The sequence below is a fragment of the Garra rufa genome, chromosome 23 (genome assembly GCF_049309525.1).
Source record: "Garra rufa chromosome 23, GarRuf1.0, whole genome shotgun sequence".
In the NCBI taxonomy this organism is placed as follows: Eukaryota; Metazoa; Chordata; class Actinopteri; order Cypriniformes; family Cyprinidae; genus Garra; species Garra rufa.
In genome coordinates, this window is record NC_133383.1 from 4,035,771 (window position 1) to 4,056,985 (window position 21,215).

Below are 21,215 nucleotides of genomic sequence, written 5' to 3' on the forward strand. Positions count from 1 at the left end.
ATTTCGGGTTGAAATGTCTTGGCAGGTTTTCGTGAGATTCAGAGGAATAAACCGGAAGGTGGAATGCACTTACAGCTCAGTTCGATCCGGATAAAGTCTTTGATCCCCAGGTTTTCCAGAAACACTCCTGATGAAGAGCTGGTCTTAAACAGGAAGGAGATATCGGCGCTCAGCTCCCCGTGGAACGTGGGGAAGTGCAGGTAGGACGTCTCCTTGTTGAAGTAGGCAGCGTTCCAAAAGTTATCTGGAGAAAGCATTTACAGTAGCAGTATTTATATATCATTCACCAGGAACAGCATCACGGTTTTCATTAAGCGCATGAAATGCCAATCTAAAAAAAAAAAAAAAGCCAGAGCTGGTGTAGCGGCGGTGGGTTTGACAGATTGACAGAGTAAGCGCTCAGAGTGTGATTAGTGGGCCTGATATTAAATTGGCGCAGTACTTACTGTCACCGTAACACTGCAGGGGTCCCACTCTGTAGGCCGCTTCTGAACCTGATCTGTTGATGTCACCCACAGCCAGCGCTCGCACTGGCAAATGCTCTTTATGGGACAGCAGACCAGAGTCATTCGACCTGTCAAAGAAATCAAAACAGCATGAGTAAACATATGAGAACAACACGACTTCACTTCAAGGGTGAATCGCATGAAAACTGGCAAGACGTGTCCACTATATGATAACAAGTCAAATTTCACCCATAAATCAAAACATCAATTCCTATCTATTTGTTTGTTTGCATTGCAATTCCCATAATGCAGAAGCAAAATTGTAAAACTTAATTTGTTTACTGCATCATCATAAAATCAATAAAATATTTTAATTAAAAAGTGTTTGAATGGTACTTCTGGGTGACACATGAAATATAAAACACAAATATAATTCAATATTTTTTGCAACTTGCTTTCTTTTGCATCACAACCACATTTTTTCAATTCCCACAATGCAAAATACATAAAAAAGCCATTTTTTTATTGTATTATGGTGGCATTGTTGATTTAAACTATTTAAATTAAATATCAAATATAATTCAATATTTTTTGGTCCTTTGACAATATTGCAACATGCTTCTTTGTTTTGCATTGCTATTGATATTACTGAAAATATTGATCAAATTGCAACTTGCTTTCTTTTGCATCACAACCACATTTTTTTTTTCAATTTCCACAATGCAAAATACATGAAAAAAGCAATTTGTTTATTGCATTATGGTGGCAGTGTTGTTTTAAACTATTTAGATTTAATAAAATAAATTAATATTTTATTTAAAAAGTCTTTGGATGGTCAATTTCAATTTCCACAATGCAAAATAAATAAATAAACTAAAATTTTACAATTAAAAAAAGCAATTTGTTTATTGCATTATGGTTTATTGCATCACAACCACATTTTTCAAATTCCAAAATGCAAGCAAAATAAATAAAATAAAATACGTTTAAAAAAAAAAGCAATTTGTTTATTGCATTGTGGTGGCATTGTTGTTTTAAACTATTTAGATTTAATAAAATAAATTAATATTTTATTTAAAAAGTCTTTGGATGGTACTTCTGGGTCAGATATGAAATATAAAACACAAATATACTTCAATATTTTTTGGTCCTTTGACAATATTGCAACGTGCTTTTTTGTTTTGCTATTGATATTACTTAAAATATTGATCAAATTGCAACTTGCTTTCTTTTGCATCACAACCAGATTTTTCAATTTCCACAATGCAAAATAAATAAGTAAAAAAAAATATTGCATTATGTGGCATTGTTGTTTTAAACTATTTACATTTAATAAAATAAATTAATATTTTATTTAAAAAATTCAGGATGGAAGTTCAGGGTCAAATATAGAATATTTAATACATAAGAATATTTCAATATCTGTAGGTATTTTAATGGCATTCAGTATGAATTTTTAGTGTTCATATATTTGCATTAAGTGACTTAAAGGAGTAGTTCACTTCCAGAACACCCCGTTCATCCAAGATGTTTAAGTCTCTCTTTCTTCAGTCGTAAAGAAATTTTTTGAGGAAAACATTTCAGGAATTTTCTTCATATAGTGGACTTATGGTGCCGGCGAGTTTGAACTTACAAAATGCAGTTTAAATGCAGCTTCGAAGGGCTATAAATGATCCCAGACGAGGAAAAAGGGTCTTATATAGCGAAACAATCAGCCATCAAAAATTTACCTTCCAATTACAAGATTTACAGGGGAATTTTGTTTTTACCTTTCTAATGGCCTTTTTTATTAAAAGGATGTCATCTTTTATGTCAAAAGTTTAAAAAATATATTTGCAAGTTTTTTTTTTATTTCTTATTAAAAAAAATAGAACAAGAACAATAAAAACAAGTAGAATAAGAATAATAATTTACCAACAGAGGTGTACTACAGAGGTGGCATAGAAGAACACAAAAGTGACTTGTAGGTGTATTTTCATATGTTTAATGAGGCTCAAAGGGGGCATGAGTGCAATTACATTCATAAATTAATGCTTAGTCACTTATTTAACTATACTGAATCATATCATTCATTTGATTCGGTCAAACGGCTGATTCATTCAGGAATAAAGCAAATGTCTGTCTTTATGAATGGGAAATTGAATCAATTGACTCACTAGATTTGATTAAATACGCACATTTATTTATAAACAAACACTGTTATATTTGAATTGAGATGCGCAGCGGCTCAGCTATAACTTTGTTTCAAACTATTTTCAACAAAATAGAGCAAAATCAGGCAATAGTGTTACAATAAGACAATGTAAGTCACTTAATATTAACTTGTTTATTTAACTGTGGTATTAAATCAATATCTCATTTGCAAACTCCCTTAAAAATCACTAAAAGCTGTCAGTCATTTTAGTTTATCGTGTTCATCAACGAAGCTCTCTACACTGCACAATCAATCTCTTATATACACTCTCTCTACACTTTGTTTATGAAAGGATTCGTGAGAGATGTCTGTGATACATTACTTAACATTGCAAAAACATGTAGAAACCTTTGAAGCTCCCTTCAAACACAAACATGCTGATCGGGTCAATTGCACATGGTGCTCCTACACTGTAAAAAGTTTTCACCAGATTCAACTTAAAAACCTAAGTTCAGCAGCTGCCTTAAAATTTAAGTTAAATCAGCTTAAAACTACAAGCCATTTTAACTTATTACAATAAAAATGAGTTGATTTAACTCATGAGTTGAAATGACTTTTAAGGCAGCTGCTAAACTTAAGTTTTTTAAGTTGAAACTGGCGAAAACTTTTTACAGTGTAGAATATTTTATTCTTGGTAGCGCACAGTAATTTTCAGTCGCAAATGCGAGTGAAATGGTCGCACTGTAGAGCCCTGTGACCCGGCGTTTACAAAGAGAAGGTCAAAAGCCCTTTACAAAAAAAAGTAAAACAGCGATGTAGGACGATTTTGAAGTTGGAGGAAAAAAAATGAGATGGGAGTTTTTCAAACTGTGTTGAACGTATGCATGCACATGGCAGAACTAGACAAGATGAGCATTTGAGGTTTAAAAGTATATAAATTTGTATTTATTAAAAAAAAAAAAAAAAGACCAATCGTTTCACTAGATAAGACCCTTATTCCTTGGTTGGGATCATTTCTAGCCCTTTGAAGCTGAACTTAAACTGCAATTTGTAAGTTAAAACTCATGGCCAACATAGAAGCCCACTTTATGGGTGATAATTCCTGAAAAGTTTTTTCTCAAAAGACTGAAGAAAGACAGACATGAACATCTTTGACAAGGGGAGAGTACATTATCTGTACATTTTTGTTCTGGAAGTGAACTACTCCTTTAATACATAAGAATATTTCAATATTTTTAGGTACTTTGATGGTATTCAGGGTATATATCTGCAGCTGCAATGAAAATAATGCTACAATGCACAGAAACATCTCAATGTTTCTGAAAGTAGGTTTTGTTTTGTTTAAACAAAAGTAATGTCTTATTCTGATGAGGTTTGGAACAGTCACGTGAGTGTGTGTCGTACCAATCTTTGCTGTCAGCGTCACAGTTGCAGAAGTGTTCGGGATGCACACAGTTCTCCTGCAGGCCACAAGCGCACTGCTGACTGCCCGGCACCGCGCCGCCCCAGTACATGTGTGCCTCGCCTGAGCCGCCCACCCACCAGCTGAAGGGGGCACCATCTGAAACAACAACACAGACTCACAGCGGTCATCAACAGACTGACGCAACCGCACCGCACAATCACACTGAGATGAAAAAATGGAAAAAAAAAAACATCAAAGAAAGATTTTTGGAATGAAGCACACCCATATAAAATGTTATTTTCAGTTTTGTTTTGTTTTTTCAAAACCAACTTTTTACGATAGTTCTGATCATTTGACTTTGAATTTGATGAGAAATGTTTGAGTTCTTATTGAGATCTTTCAGTTTTGGTTGCAAACTTTGGGATCTTGTCAAATATTAGTACAATTTGAGATATTTAGAGATTACTGGGGTCTGTTTCTCATGAGAAATATCTGAAAGGCAGATTCTCAATGTAAGTAAAGAAAAGTTGACACAAATGAGTCAATAGTTTAGAACATTTGACCCTGAACTTAATGAGAAATGTTTGAGCTCATACTGAGATCTTTAAGGTTTGGTTGCAGACTTTGGGATCTTAACAAATCTAAGCACAATTTAAGATATTTAGAGATTACTGGGGTATTGTTTCATGAGAAATATCTGAGAAGCAAATTTTTTCAATGCAAATAAAAACAGACATACATGAGTCAATAGCTTAGATTATTTGACCCAAAAAATTGATGATCTCTGGGTTCTGGACATTGTGAGATGATGTGTGAGACTACTAAGGTCTTTTTTCTTTGTGAGAAGCATCTGAGAAGCTGTAAATGAGATGTTTCTTCTAAGGTTTCTTTAAAAGAAAGTCAATAGTTCAGTTTATTTAACGTTGAATTTGAAGATAAAGGTTTCAAAAACACCTAAGAAGCAGGGAATTAGATGTTTCTACTAAAGTTTAAAGAAATAAATAAAGACACAAATGTGTCAAAAATTCAGATCATTTGACCCTGAATTTAATGAGAAATGTTTGAGTTCTTATTGAGATCTTAAAGTTTTGGTTGTAAACTTTGGGATCTTGTCAAATCTTAGCACAACTTGAGATATTTAGAGTTATTGAGGTCTTTTTCCTCATGAGAAACACCTCAAAAGCAGGAAATTAGATGGTTCTACTAACATTCCTCAAAAGAAATAAAAATAGACACTAATTATTTAATAGTTCAGATCATTTGACCCTGAATTTGTTGAGAAATGTTTGATTTCATATTGAGATCTTTAAGTTTTGGTTGCAAACTTTGGGATCTTGTCAAATCTTAGTACAACTTGAGATATTTAGAGATTATTGAGGTCTTTTTCCTCATGAGAAACACCTCAAAAGCAGGAAATTAGATGGTTCTACTAACATTCCTCAAAAGAAATAAAAATAGACACTAATTATTTAATAGTTCAGATCATTTGACCCTGAATTTGTTGAGAAATGTTTGATTTCATATTGAGATCTTTAAGTTTTGGTTGCAAACTTTGGGATCTTGTCAAATCTTAGCACAACTTGAGATATTTGAGTTCATACTGAGATCTTTAAGTTTTGGTTGCAGACTTGGGGATCTTGGGAAATGAGCACAATTTATGTTATTTAGAGATTACTGGGGTCTTTTTCTCATGCAAAACATCTGATAAGCAGCGCCTCAAAGTAAATAATAATAATAATAATAATAATAATAATAACAAACACAAATGAGTCAATAGTTCAGATTATTTGCCTCAAATTTAATAATCTCTGGGTTTTAAAAGTTCAGTTCATTTAACCTTGAATTTGAAGAGAAATGTTTTAAAAACACCAGAGACGCTGGAAATGAGATGTTTCTACTAAAGTTCCTCAAAAGAAATAAAAATAGACACTAATGAGTCAACAGTTCAGATCATTTGACCCTGAATTTGATAAGAAATGTTTGAGTTTATACTGACATATTAAGTTTTGGTTGCAAACTTTGGGATCTTGTCGAATCTTAGTACAATGAGATATTTAGAGATTACTGGAGTCTTTTTTTCTCATGAGAAATATCTGAGGAGCATATTCTCAATGTAAGTGAAGAAAGTTGATCAACGTAAACAAAAATAGACACAAATAAGTCAATGATTCAGATAATTTAACCCTGAATTTGATGAGAAATGTTGAGATCTATAAGTTTCGGCATCTTGGCAAATCTGAGCACAATTTGAGACACTATAAAAATATTATTAGGGTCTTTCTCTCAGAAGAAACACCAGATAAGGTGGAAATTAGGTTTCTACTAAAGTTCATCAAAAGAAATCAGAACAGACACAAATGAGTCAGATTGCTGGACCCAAAATTTTATAATCTCTGGGTTTTAGACATTGTGAGATGATGTGCGAGGCTGCTATGGTCTTTTTTCCTTGTGAGAAGCATCTGAGACCCAGGGAATTAGATGTTTCTACTAAAGTCCCTCAAAAAGAAATAAAAATAGACACTAATGAGTCAGTAGTTCAGATCATTTGACTCTGAATTTGATGAGAAATGTTTGAGTTCATACTGAGATTTTTAAGTTTTGGTTGCAGACTTTGGGATCTTGTCAAATCTTGATACAATTTGAGATATTTAGAGATTACTGGGGTCTTTTTTATGAGAAATATCAGCGAAGCAGATTCTCAATGTAAGTACAGAAAAGTTGCTCAATGTAAATAAAAACAGACACAAATGAGTCAATACTTTAGAACATTTGACCCTGAATTTATTGAGAAATGTTTGAGTTCATACTGAGATCTTTAAGTTTTTGCTGCAGACTTTGGGATATTGGCAAATCTAAGCACAATTTAAGATATTTAGAGATTACTGGGGTATTTTTTATGAGAAATATCTGAGAAGCAAATTTGGTCAATGCAAATAAAAATAGACACACATAAGTCAATAGTTCAGATTATTTGACCCAAAAGTTGATGATCTCTGGGTTCTGGGGATTGTGAGATGATATGTGAGACTACTAAAGTCTTTTTTTCTTTGTGAGAAGCATCTAAGAAGCTGTAAATTAGTAAAAAAATAAATAAAAAAAGACACAAACGTGTCAAAAAATCAGATAATTTGACCGTGAATTTAATGAGAAATGTTTGATTTCATATTGAGATCTTTAAGTTTTGGTTGCAAACTTTGGGATCTTGTCAAATCTGAGCACAACTTGAGATATTTAGAGATTATTGGGGTCTTTTTCCTCAGGAGAAACACCTCAGAGCAGGAAATTAGATGGGTCTACTAAAGTTCCTCAAAAGAAATAAAAATAGACACTAATTATTTAATAGTTCAGATCATTTGACCCTGAATTTGATGAGAAATGTTTGAGTTCTTACTGAGATTTTTAGGTTTTGGTTGAAGACTTTAGGATCTTGTCAAATCTAAGCACAATTTAAGATATTTAGAGATTACTGTTTTTTCCCCATGCAAAACATCTGATAAGCAGCTCCTCAAAGTAAAAAACACAAGTTCCTTCATGTAAATAATAACAGACACAAATGAGTCAATAGTTTATTCAGATTCAGATTATTTGACCCAGAATTTGATGATCTCTGGGTTTTAGACATTGTGAGATAACGTGTGGGACCGCTATGTTTTTAGGGGAAACACCTAAGAAGCAGGAAATTAGATGCTTCTATTGAAGTTCCTCAAAAGAAAATTAAAATAGACACAAATGAGATGTTTGAGATCTCTAACTTTTGGTTGCAGACTTTGTTTCTACAATAGTTCCTCAAAAAAAAAAAAAAAAAAGAACAGACACAAATGAGCCAATAGTTCAGATAATTTGATCCTGAATTTGATGAGAAACCTTTGAGTTCAAAATGAGATCTCTGAGTTCTGGATACACACTTCGGTTACAGGCAAATCTGAGAACATTGAGACATTTACAGTATACTGGAGTCTTTTTCTCATGAGAAACATCTGATAAACAGAAAATTAGATGTTTCTACTGAAGGTCCTCAAGCCAGAAGTTAAAAAACATTTGATCCTAAAGTTCATATTGAGTCCTCTGACCTTTGTATCTTGGCAAATATGAGCACAATTTGAGACATTTTGAGATAATGTGTGAGATTACTAAGGTCTTTTTCTCGTAAGAAATATTTGAGAAGCAGAAAATTAAATAAAAAAAGTCAGAAAAGAGTCAATAGTTCAGATCATTTGAAGAGAAATGTTTGAGTTCATATTGAAATCTCTGATTGCACACATTGGGATCTTGGCAAGTACATTTTGACACTCTTCGTGATGATGTGTCAGTTGATGAAAACATGAAAAACACCTCCATTTGCTCTAGTTTTAATCTCACTGCTGTCTAAGAGAAAGCATTAAGATGTTAAAGAGATCTCATGAGTGTTTTTTCACTAAAGTCTCGCATGCATCTGTCCAGGTTTAACTGAGACAAGTGCATTATTTTCATTACTATTCATATGACTTTTCCAAAATTTCTTATTTACGCCCGACACCACATTCTCGTCTCATCAAGAACTGCGATAATGTGACAACTAATGGACGTAATTACCGTGTGCGCGGATGTTTCGTGTTTATTTGAGAGACTACGAGAACCGCTATCACCCGCCTCGACCTGTCATAGACATCGAACCAAACCGCCCATGACAAACCCACACAAACAAACAAACAAACATGATAAAAGCTCTTCAAAGGTGCAAATGCACATAAATAATCCACCCTAAAGGTGACTTTCAATTAATTTAACACGTGGAAATAACTGAGCTGCCGTAACAAAGAGCATAACAATCAATTTGAGCCGTTTGCTTAAGCGTCTGCGGATGGAGCGAGGTTTTAATAAGCCTGACCTTAGATAGGGAGGGGGCGATCGATATTCCTAATAAAAAGGGCTTACCTGGTGTGTTCAAGAGCCGTGACTTTTTGCAGTGGTAGGAGAGCTCCTGCTCGCAGTACTCCGCCTGGGTAATTATCGCCTGGATCTGCTCCGCGTCGGCGGAATAGTTAAAGTGGGCTAAATGCTGATTTATCCCGGAGGACGCTTTTAATTTGGTGAGCTCTGTGTTATTATGTTGGATCACCATCCATGCTTTATCTGCAGGGAAAAGAGGAATTTGAACAATGAAAAGGCTAAAATGACACACGGTGCACAATGTTTTTATGCAGAGCTCTGGCGAATTTCACCAGTGCAACAGTCATGTGACCCTCAAAAGGTCACAGGATGTTCATTAAAAACCTAAACCATGTGAAATACACTGAATTGCGTTCTTGAAAAAAAGAGAGTAAAGAGTATATAAAGTATATATAAATTATTTTTTTACAAAAACCACAACACTGCAAAAATGCTTTTTACAAAGCATTTTTTTTTTTGCAAAGTCTCAAGTCAAGAAGGATTTTCTAGACAAGTAAAAATTATTTTCTTGTTTTCAGAAAAAGCAAGTCAAAATTAAGTGTGTTTTTGCTTGAAACACGCAAAATAATCTGCCAATGGGGTAAGAAAAATGATCTTGTTTTCGGTTTGAAATAAGATTTTTTTTTACTTCCCCCATTGCCAGATTATTTTGCATGTTCTAAGCACTTAATTTTGACTTGTTTTTGTCTGAAAACAAGAAAATATTTTTGACTTGTCAAGAAAATCCTTCTTGATTTAAGAATGTTTAGATATTTTGGTTGGAAACAAGACTAAGACAATACTAAAAAATCTAAGTAAGAAAAGCATTTTTTTTTTTTTGCAGTGAAAGCAATAATATTTAAATATGAACTAAAATGAAACTGAAATATAAAAATAAAAACTAATTTTAAATATTAATATTATAACAGTACATACCAATAACAATGGCTACATTTATTAAAATCTTAACATATATTTAATACTATTCAAATTTAGACTACAATTAATATGAAAACCAAAAATATATGTATACAAAAACTATTTGAAATATTGCTAAATGCTATAACAGTGTGGATAACAGAATATACTAATAATAAATATAAAAATGACAAACAAAACAATATGACTAAAAATAAAATGAAAACTGAAATATAAAAATTCAAAAATGGTATATTTTTGAATGCATATATTGCTATATACTAATAAAAATGTCAAAACCATGAAAGTTTACACTATGTTAAATGAAAAGATTTAAAAATAAAAGCTAATTCAAAATATGACAAACACTGATGTGAAAAAATACTGAATAAGAAAATATATGTGACCATGGGGAATTGACTGAATGAAGAAAAGAATTTTAGAGAAACGCAAGACAAATCCTGTTTCTTTAGAATGAAACTACACTGATGAATCATGCACAATAAGACTAGCAATGTGTATTAAGAAAGTCAATAGAGTCAATTTGGATTTTATATCAACTTTAACAAAGGAGAAGTGAGGATCTATTAAAGGTGACGTGATGGTTTTCTAAAGAGACATTCAACTTCAAAAGCCTCTTCTGCTGCATCAGGCCGTAAAAGCCTTTTAAAACTTTATTTGTGCTCAAAGGTTGATCTGTCGGCTTCTTCTAAAGTGTGTTTTTCCACGAGTGTCACAGCTGACTTCCTCCGCGGGGTGTGACACGGTGCGTGAAGGATCAAAAGCGGTGGATTAAAGTCCCAATTACGGAGTGTTTAAAGGGATTTAATCACTTCGGCTTCGCTGCGTGAGATTCACCTGACATGTTGCAGTAGATTAGTTGAGGTTTGATGGGGCCGCTTCCATCCACGTCGATGTAGTAAAAGCCAGACGTGTTTCCTTTGTGTTTGTACGCCTCACACGACGCTTCGTAAATGGCTGTAAACACAGAAGCAGTAGGTTAGTGTGGAAAGATAATGAGGTGAAGCTGTTTACGTTCAACACTGTGAATAATAACAGTAGCGGACATAAACGATTGCGTGTTCACACTTTCTGTCTACAGATGAAGTTGAGACCCGTTCATGCAGCGTGTGAAAATGCAACTGACATAAAAACATTGATTTTTGTATTCACACCCTGTAAAATGTCATCACATGTTGGATGGATGGTGAGATGGTTGTGTTTTCAGTACTTGAGATACTTTAAATGATCTGGAGAACCTTCAGGACTTTTAGAAATTACATTCAGTTACAATCTGCTACCAGAAAATTGATGAAGACAAGATTTTTTCAGGAAAGAATTCAAAAAGATATAAATATTAGCACAAGTAATGGATATCACCATACTTACCCAGTTGATTAATTACAGTGAATTAAGACAATTGTTTTGTATTGCAAGTTTCTTTTTAAATATGCAGCATTGTGTAATTAAAGTGCACTATATTGCATACATTTTCAGAAGATAAATCTGAACATTGGATAAAGCCAGGTTCAAAATTCGAGTTTCATTTTGTTGATATATTAGAGTTAAAGGTTTTTTTACAGAAGGGATTTTGGATTTCTCTTTTTATCACTCTAAAAATCATGAAATGCTGTCAAGAGCCAGATGAAAACACATAAAATGTCAAATATTTATCAAGTGAGTGATATATGAACAATCCTTCAGTAAAAACCTTCAGATTAGAGATATGAACGAAACTGTAAATTTTGGTGTATGTCCGTGCTGCTGAAGTGTGGAAAAAAAGCTCATTTTGAGAAAACGACCGATAAAGAAACGTATTGTAGTCTAAATCTACATTTAAGATGTCAAATATTTCTCAGGTAAACGTCATATAAACAAATCCCTCTGTAAAAACCTTCAGAATATAGATATGAAAAAAGCTGTATATTTTGATGTGTGTAGGTGCTGCTGAAGTGGAGAAAGAAACTCATTTTGAGAAAACAACCTATAAAGATATGTACTGTAATCTAAATCTACATGTAAAATGTCAAATATTTCTTAGCCAAAATGTCATATAGACAAACCCCTCTGTAAAAACCTTTAAAATATAGATATGAATAAAACTGTAAAATTTAGTGAATGTAAGTACTGCTGAAGTGGGAAAACATACAAATTATGAGAAAACGACAGATAAAGATATGTACTGTAATCTAAATCTACATGTAAATGTTAAATATTTCTCAGGTAAACGTCATATAAACAAATCCCTCTGTAAAAAACCTTTAAAATATAGATATGAATAAAACTGTAAAATTTAGTGAATGTAAGTACTGCTGAAGTGGGAAAACATACAAATTATGAGAAAACGACAGATAAAGATATGTACTGTAATCTAAATCTACATGTAAATGTTAAATATTTCTCAGGTAAACGTCATATAAACAAATCCCTCTGTAAAAAACCTTTAAAATATAGATATGAATAAAACTGTAAAATTTAGTGTATGCAAGTGCTGCTGAAGTGGAGAAACAAACTAATTTTAAGACAACGACCTATAAAGATATGTATTGTAATCTAAATCCCTATAAAGATATGTATTGTAATCTAAATCTACATTTAGGATGTTAAATATTTCTCAGCCAAAGGTCATATAAACTTTCAGAATATAGATATGAATAAAACTGTAAAATTTTGTGTATGTAAGTGCTGCTGAAGTGGGGAAACAAAGACATATTGAGAAAACGACCTATAAAGATATGTACTGTAATCTAAATCTACAAGTAAATGTTAAATATTTCTAAGGCAAAAGTCATATAAACAAATCCCTCTGTAAAAACCTTCACAATATAGATATGAATAAAACTGTAAAATTTAGTGTATGCAAGTGTTGCTGAAGGGCATAAACAAACTCATTTTAAGAAAACGACCTATAAAGATATGCATTGTAATCTAAATCTACATTTAAGATGTTAAATATTTCTCAGCCAAACGTCATATAAACAAACCCCTCTGTAAAAACCTTCAGAATATAGATATGAATAAAACTGTAAAATTTAGTGTACTGTATGCAAGTGCTGCTGAAGTGGGGAAACAAACTCATTTTGAGAAAACGACCTATAAAGATATGTATTGTAATCTAAATCTACACGTAAATGTTAACTATATTTCTCAGACAAATGTCATATAAACAAATCCCTCTGTAAAAACCTTCAAAATATAGATATGAATAAAACCGTAAATTTTAGTGCACGTAAGTGCTGCTGAAGTGGGGGAAACAAATTAATTTTAAGAAAACGACCTATAAAGACATGTATTGTGATCTAAATTTACACATAAAATGTTAAATATTTCTTAGGCAAACGTCATATAAAAAAAATCCCCCTGTAAAAACCTTCAGAATATAGATATGAATAAAACTGTAAATTTTTGTGTAAGTCCTGCTAAAGTGGAGAAAGAAACTCATTTTGAGAAAACAACCTATAAAGATATGTAATCTAAATCTACATGTAAAATGTTAAATATTTCTCATGCAAACGTCATATAAACAAACCCTTCTGTAAAAACCTTTAGAATATAGATATGAATAAAACTGTACAATTTCGTACATGTAAGTGCTGCTGAAGTGGGGAAACAAACCCATTTTTGAGAAAACAACCTATATTGTAATCTAAATCTACACATAAAATGATCAACATTTCTCAGGCAAATGCCATATACACAAACCCATCTGTAAAAACCTTCAGAAAATAGATATGAATAAAACTGTAAATGTTGGTCTAAGTGCTGCTAAAGTGGAGAAACAAACTAATTTTGAGAAAATGGCCTGTAAAGATATGTATTGTAATCTAGATCTACATTTAAGATGTTAAATATTTCTCAGCAAAACGTCATATAAACAAATCCCTCTGTAAAAACCTTCAGAATATAGATATGAATAAAACCGTACATTTTAGTGCACGTAAGTGCTGCTGAAGTGGGGGAAACAAATTAATTTTGAGAAAACGACCTATAAAGACATGTATTGTGATCTAAATGTACACGTAAATGTTAACTATATTTCTCAGACAAATGTCATATAAACAAATCCCTCTGTAAAAACCTTTAGAATATAGATATGAATAAAACTGTACAATTTCGTACATGTAAGTGCTGCTGAAGTGGGGAAACAAACCCATTTTTGAGAAAACAACCTATATTGTAATCTAAATCTACACATAAAATGTTCAACATTTCTCAGGCAAATGCCATATACACAAACCCATCTGTAAAAACCTTCAGAAAATAGATATGAATAAAACTGTAAATGTTGGTCTAAGTGCTGCTAAAGTGGAGAAACAAACTAATTTTGAGAAAATGACCTGTAAAGATATGTATTGTAATCTAGATCTACATTTAAGATGTTAAATATTTATCAGCAAAACGTCATATAAACAAATCCCTCTGTAAAAACCTTCAGAATATAGATATGAATAAAACTGTAAATTTTGATGTATGTAAGTGTTGCTAAAGTGCATAAAGTCATTTTAAGAAAACGACCTATAAAGATAATTATTGTAATCTAAATCTAAATGTAAAATGTTAAATATTTCTTAGCCAAACATAACATAGACAAACTATTCTGTAAAACCCTTTAAAATATAAATATTAATAAAACTGTAAATTTTGGTGTATGTTAGTTCTGCTAAAGTGGAGAAAGAACTTAATTTTGAGAATACGATTTTCAAAGATATATATTGTATTTGAAATCTACAGACACAAATTCTTACAGTGCGATAATAAAATTAGGCAAATGATTACGAACAAACCCTTCTGTAAAAACCTTCAGAATATAGATATGGAAAAAACTGTAAAGTTTAGTGTATGTAAGTGTTACTGAAGTGGAGAAACAAACTCATTAAGAAAACGACCTTTAAAGATATGTACTGTAATCTAAATTTACAGACGCAAATAGATAACATGCAATAAAGTAAATAAAAAGATGTTTGGGATGTTTTTTGCCTGTATTGTCTTACACTAAATGATGAATTTATATGATTACATAATTTACTTTAAAAGTGCAGTACTTATCTGGCACAAAGTAATTAAGAGAATAACATTAAAACTAATAAATGAATTTACAAATGTACACTAAACACAGTTAATTTATTGTATATGACTAAATCAAAACAGCAGGATTTAACTAAAAAAATATTATACTACAAAAATACTGCTATAACATTAATACAATATATATTTTAAGTTTTCTTTTTTCATTTTAAGTGGTAATGTTTGTTAGTTTTTTTTTTTTTTTTTTTTAAACATGTCTATACAGTTTTTATGAATTTTTATTACAGTTTTAGTTACAAGGTAAACTAGCTGAATGTCACATCTGGATGGAATAATGTGATTGGTTACGCAGATGTATCGATCTAAATCTATGTTCCAGAACCAAACACAAGCCAATAAAGTGTTTAAATGAACATGTAGATGCACTTTCTTATCTGTGCTGTTTTGAACTTTTAACGGAAATGTAATTAGTGTGAAGCGACTGTGAAGGCAAGATGTTGACATGGTTTTGTAACTCACTTTATTACGCCACTGATCACATTATATGTTCTAATTGTGTTATATTGAAGTTTGAACACACTGCAAACTTTTTTTTTCTTTTTGGCTCACATTCATTTTCAGAAATCTGCAACAGAATATATTTTGCAAAATTATTCAAGCATTGCATTCAGAGGCGAATTATGAGAATCATATTTTGTCCACTTAATTTTGAATGACATATTTGTGAAATTAAACCTCCCAGTGTATTTGCATTATAAAATGGAGGCAGTGTTTCATCTGAAGTGTGCCGCTATCAATTTTGCAAGCGCTCAGGCAAATGAAGCAGCTTTAATTATGACCATCTGCATCTGTTTCGTAGCTCTGAATTCATGATGTAACGCAAACAGGGGAAGTTAACTATCTATTAAGGTGCTTAGGGAGGAAATGGATTACTGTAGGTTTCACTTTCAAGGAAAATAATTACAATCTATATGCAATCTGTTTCATATTTCATACACGAGATACAAGAGAATTATGTTTATGAACAGATTGGAGATTAAGAGAACTAATAAAGCTTCATAACAACCTGATCGCAAGCCCAGAATTGCAATTATATTAGATGATAACTATTTTATTTATTTATTAATTTAAATTCAGATTTTCATATAGGGTCATTCCGTGTCAACTCAACCAGAGGTCCTTAGCTCAAATTTTTGATTTTGCTAATATTTATTCTGAAGTAAGATAGACATGTATAGTGATGAAAGCCAAAATATTAAAAGTCATTGACGAATATTTACTGAGTAATCCACTATTTTGTAGAGGGAGGTCAAAATGGTTTTTATATTGCAGTTTTCATGGTCAAGTTACAGGGGGTTAAAAATGACTTCAGAAAGATGGCAGCATTGTTATCTTATTTTTACACAGAGTTCTATTAGTAAAAATATTTGTTTACTTTAGCAATCTTAGTTGCATTATGTGCCAATGGTAATCATTCAAAAATAGAGAAACAGCACTTTAAGTTTTTCTCTAAAGTTTGCATGCCTGTAACTCAAGAAGTATTAAAGATATTTTAATGCCCTTTTAGATATTGGATCTTAACAAACTTTCCTTTTTTCATTTTTATTTTTAATGCACTACGAGATTCGGTTCCAGAGATATTGAAATTTCAATATGGCTCCAGGAGTGAAACGTTTAAATGTACACATTTTCAGTGGTCAAAAACCAAATGGATCCGTTTAAAAAAATATGATAATTCTTTTGTTTTAAAGATGAATGTCTGAAGAACAAAAAATGTTAAAACTGGAGATGTACCTAATTTCTTTCTGTCAAGACAACTGCATTGAACATACCTGTCTGAGTACCATAAATATTATTTTTGCAAAGTTTACGTGCCTATAACTCAAGAAGTATTAAAGATATTGCAATATGATTTTATATTCTAGTTACTAATAAACATTTCTTTTGGAATCTTAATTTTCAAGGCCCTACATCATTCAGGTCCAGAGATATGGGGATCTCAATGAGGCTTTGTTGTTTAAATAAAATAAGTATCTGCTGTATACAAAGTGACATTAGGTTTTCGACCACTAAAAAAATGGGTAACATTCAACAATCTGGACATGGAGCTTTATTGAGATCCCCATATCTCTTAGACTGAGATTCCAAAAGAGAAATTCATGAAGAACTAGAATCTAAAATCATATTGCAACATCTTTAATACTTCTTGAGTTAACTTTGGAACAAACTTTGGAAAAAGAATATTTATGGTGTTCAGACTGGTGGAAGATATATCTCTAGTTTCAACATTCTTTGTTCTTCAGAGATTCCTCTTTAAAATAAAAGTAGTATCATATTTTTTCGAACTCACCCACATCTGGGTTTTGACCACAGAAAATGTGTACATTTTACGATTTACTCCTGGAGTCATATTGAAATTCCAATATATCAGGAACCAAATCTCATAGGGCATTAAAAAGAAAAATGAAAAAGGGAAAGTTTGTCAAGACCCAATATCTGAAAGAGTATTCAAATATCTTTAATACTTCTTGAGTTCAGGCATGCAAACTTTGAGAAAAATTGCTTTTTCCCCATTTTTGAATGGTCACCATTGGCACATAATGCAACTAAAATTGTTAAAGTCAACAGATTTTACTAATAGAACTACCAAACTCTGTGTAAAAATAAGATAATGATGCTGCCGTCTTTCTGAAGTCATTTTAACCTCCATGTAACTTGACTCTGAATCTAAGGTGAAAATTGACCTCCCTCTACAAAATAGTGGATTACTCAGTAAATATTCATCCATGACATTTAATATTTTGGCTTTCATCGTTATACATGTCTATTTTTCCTCAGAAAAAATATTAGCAAAATCAAAAATTTGCGCTGGGGAAATTTTTTAAATAGACACAGAATGACCCTATAGTAATTTGATATTTATTTATTTTTTTTTATCTGAAATCAAAGTACATAAATAAATACATTTTTAATCTCAAATTGTATAAGATCTAAAACCCATAAAAAACACACAAGTATAAATAAACGAGTGAAAGAGCAGATATATTCAGCTACAGTACTGCAGAAACATGCTTTCATTTTTGAACCTCCAAACTCCCCTGTGACTGACAGCAGCTTTATGTGAGATCTAATTATGGGGCCGCTCTATAAAGTCCCTCTCAATAACGCTCACCCTTTAAAACAGCTCAAGTGTGAACGTCTTAAATGCTGCCGCCATTAAACATTTGAGTGACGTGTGCTTCATTTTAGCCCAAATCTGTTCCCCACTCTTTTACGGCACCAAAAGCGGGCCTTTTCACTTCATTGAGGACTCTGTGTAAATCCATAGCATGTAAAACCGGAGCTCTGCAGCTAATGAGCACCTGACCTTGCGTCATGTTTTATATTGTTTCCTTTTAGGCCTCATATAACCAGGAATTCAATTTTACTTGATGTTCAGGGACAAAAGTACTCAGTTTGAGATGAAAATATGTATTCAGATCTCAAAGCTTCCTGTATAGAACAAAAAACTAGAAAATAAAACTAATATAGGCTGCAAAATGACATCTGCAAACTTATGAGGCAATTAATGATAAACACATCCACATACAGGAAAAATAATCACGTATAATGAATACAGAGCATTTATGACTAGATGTGTGCAAACTGTATAATGTATTCATGTTTTTATAAAATTTAAGGTATCCTAAACTGCAAAAAATGCTTTTCTTACTTAGATTGTTTGTATTGTTTCCAGCCAAAATATCTAAAAAAAAAATTTAAATCAAGGAGGATTTTCCAATAAAGTAAAATTATTTTCTTGTTTTCAGAAAAAAAAAAACCAAGTCAAAATTAAGTGAGTTTTTGCTTAGAACAAGCAAAACAATCTGCCAATGGGGTAAGCAAAAAAAAATCCAATTTCAAACAGAAAATAAGTTTATTTTTCTTACTCCATTGGCAGATTATTTTGCTTGTTTCAAACAAAAACGCACCTAATTTTAAAAATGAAAATAATTTTTACTCGTCTAGAAAATCCTTCTTGGTTAAGAATTTTTAGATATTTCGGCTGGAAACAAAACAAAAAGTAAGAAAAGCATTTTTTTGCAGTGTATGACATCTTAATTTTTATTATATTATATTATCATTATATAATATATCAATTATTTGTAATGTGCTTTGGAAAAAGGTAAGTCAAAAGCTTTGGAATAGAACAGAAAGGATAATAAATATGAAGTAAACATTAAAATATATCATTATTTCTCCAAGTATGCACACTTTTGGACTAAAAGCCCCAATGAATGCTGTTCAGTGTAGCTATGTGTGCATGAATAAACACAATATGAATATGAATGCGTGCTGTTATTCGAATAAAAATCTGCAGATTGATGTACGTCAATTTTGCATTCCATAAAGGAAGACATTATCATCACTGTAACCATGTTTTATTTTAAACAGTGATCAAATATTGAAGTTTAGGGATCATCATGGGGGACTAACTATTCTCTCTGCATTTGTCTCCTGATCCGTCCTTGACTCTGAGTGTGTGAGGAATTGGCGCACAGGACGCTTTTGAAGGGCGTGCAGGAAGTGGTCTGTATTTGAGAAGTGTTCTTACAGCTGTGGCAGGTTGCTCCGCTGTAGCCCGTGGCAGAACAGTTGCAGTGAAACGTGCTCCACGACTGCGAGCATCTCCCTCCGTGTTCGCATCGACTCGGGGAGCATCTGGTGGAAAAAAGCAGGACATGAAATATATCATATTTGATGTTTGATCTCAAGGACAATCAGATACAGAAGCGCAATCATTCAGCATTACACATGCAGCCTTTGTGCGGAGCAAAAACCTTGCTGTTGGCTTTATCTGATCCTGAAGCGGGAAACTGTGACTTTTAATGGTGCACTTTTAGTGACATACAGGAGGAATTGTGACAGTATGACAGACGCATGTAAATCGCAGGCATTATAGAAGCTTATTTCTACCATGAAATAAAAAAAGTAACTGTAACATTATCTCAGAAATCTGACTTATTTCTCTCATATGACAGCATTTTAGTGCCACATTAAAGAATAAAATAATCTAAAATTATGAGCTCAAAGTCGTAATATTTTGAGAATTAAGTTGAAATGTTTTGAGAATAAAGTTCAGATGTTTTGAGAATAAAGTCAAAATTACGAGAATGAAGTCAATTTTTAGAGAATAAAGTCGAAATTACAAGAATAAATATTGAGAATGAAGTCGAAATTACGAAAATAAAGTCAAAATATTTTAAGAATAAAGTCGAAATATTATGAGAATAACGAAATGTTTTGAGAATAAAGTTTAAATTACGAGACTAAAGTTGAAATATTTAGAGAATTAAGTTGAAATTACAACAAAATCGAAATGTTTCGAGAATCAAGCTGAAATGTTTCGAGAATGAAGTCAAAATTGTGAGAACAAAGTAGAAATTTTCAGAGAATAAAGTCGAAATTACAAGAATAACGTCAAAATGTTTCGAGAATAAAGTTGGAATGTTTCGAGAATAAAGTAAAAATTGTGAGAATAAAGTCGAAATTATGAGAATAAATATTTCGAGAATGGAGTCGAAATTACAAGAATAATGTCAGAATAAAATCGAAATGTTTCGAGAATAAAGTCGAAATGTTTTGAGAATTAAATCAAAATTACAACTAAGTTGAAATGTTTTGAGAATAAAGTTGAAATTTTCGAGAATAGAGTCCAAATTACGAGAATAAAGTCGAGATGTTTTGAGAATAAAGTTGAAATTATGAGAATAAAGTCGAAATGTTTGAGAATTAAATCGAAATTATGAGAATAAAGTGGAAATTTTCAGAGAATAAAGTCAAAATTACAAGAATAAAGTCTAAATATTTCGAGAATTTAGTTGAAATTTGAGAATAAAGTCGAAATGTTTTGAGAATAAAGCTGAAATTATGAGAATAAAGTCTAATTATTTAGAGAATTAAGTCGAAATTATGAGAATAAAGTGGAAATGTTCAGAGAATAAAGTCAAAATTACAAAAATAAATATTTCGAGAATTAAGTCAAAATGTTTTGAGAATAAAGTCGAAATGTTTTGAGAATAAAGTCAAAATGACAAGAATAAAGTTGAAATATTTCGAGAATTAAGTCAAAATGTTTTGAGAATAAAGTCAAAATTACAAGAATAAAGTCAAAATGTTTTTAGAATAAAGTTGAAATGTTTTGAGAATAAAGTCAAAATGTTTCGAGAATAACGTCAAAATGTTTTGAGAATAAAGTTGAAATGTTTTGAGAATAAAGTTGAAATTATGAGAATAAAGTCTAATTATTTAGAGAATTAAATCGAAATTATGGGAATATAGTGGAAATTTTCAGAGAATAAAGTCAAAATTACAAGAATAAATATTTCGAGAATTAAGT

The 21,215-nt window shown here is 31.7% G+C and overlaps 1 protein-coding gene across 1 annotated transcript in view; it reads right to left on the bottom strand.

Moving 5' to 3' along the window:
* The window catches only part of cntnap3 (contactin associated protein family member 3), a 206,658-nt gene that overhangs the window by 40,412 nt on the left and 145,031 nt on the right, over window positions 1-21,215 (bottom strand). Inside the window, exons 6-11 of the mRNA XM_073830213.1 lie at window positions 19,431-19,537; window positions 10,670-10,789; window positions 8,900-9,097; window positions 3,985-4,141; window positions 447-574; window positions 74-244 (exon numbers count right to left, since the gene is read on the bottom strand). Coding sequence (XP_073686314.1) covers window positions 74-244; window positions 447-574; window positions 3,985-4,141; window positions 8,900-9,097; window positions 10,670-10,789; window positions 19,431-19,537 — 881 coding nt within the window. The remainder of the gene's footprint in view (window positions 1-73; window positions 245-446; window positions 575-3,984; window positions 4,142-8,899; window positions 9,098-10,669; window positions 10,790-19,430; window positions 19,538-21,215) is intronic.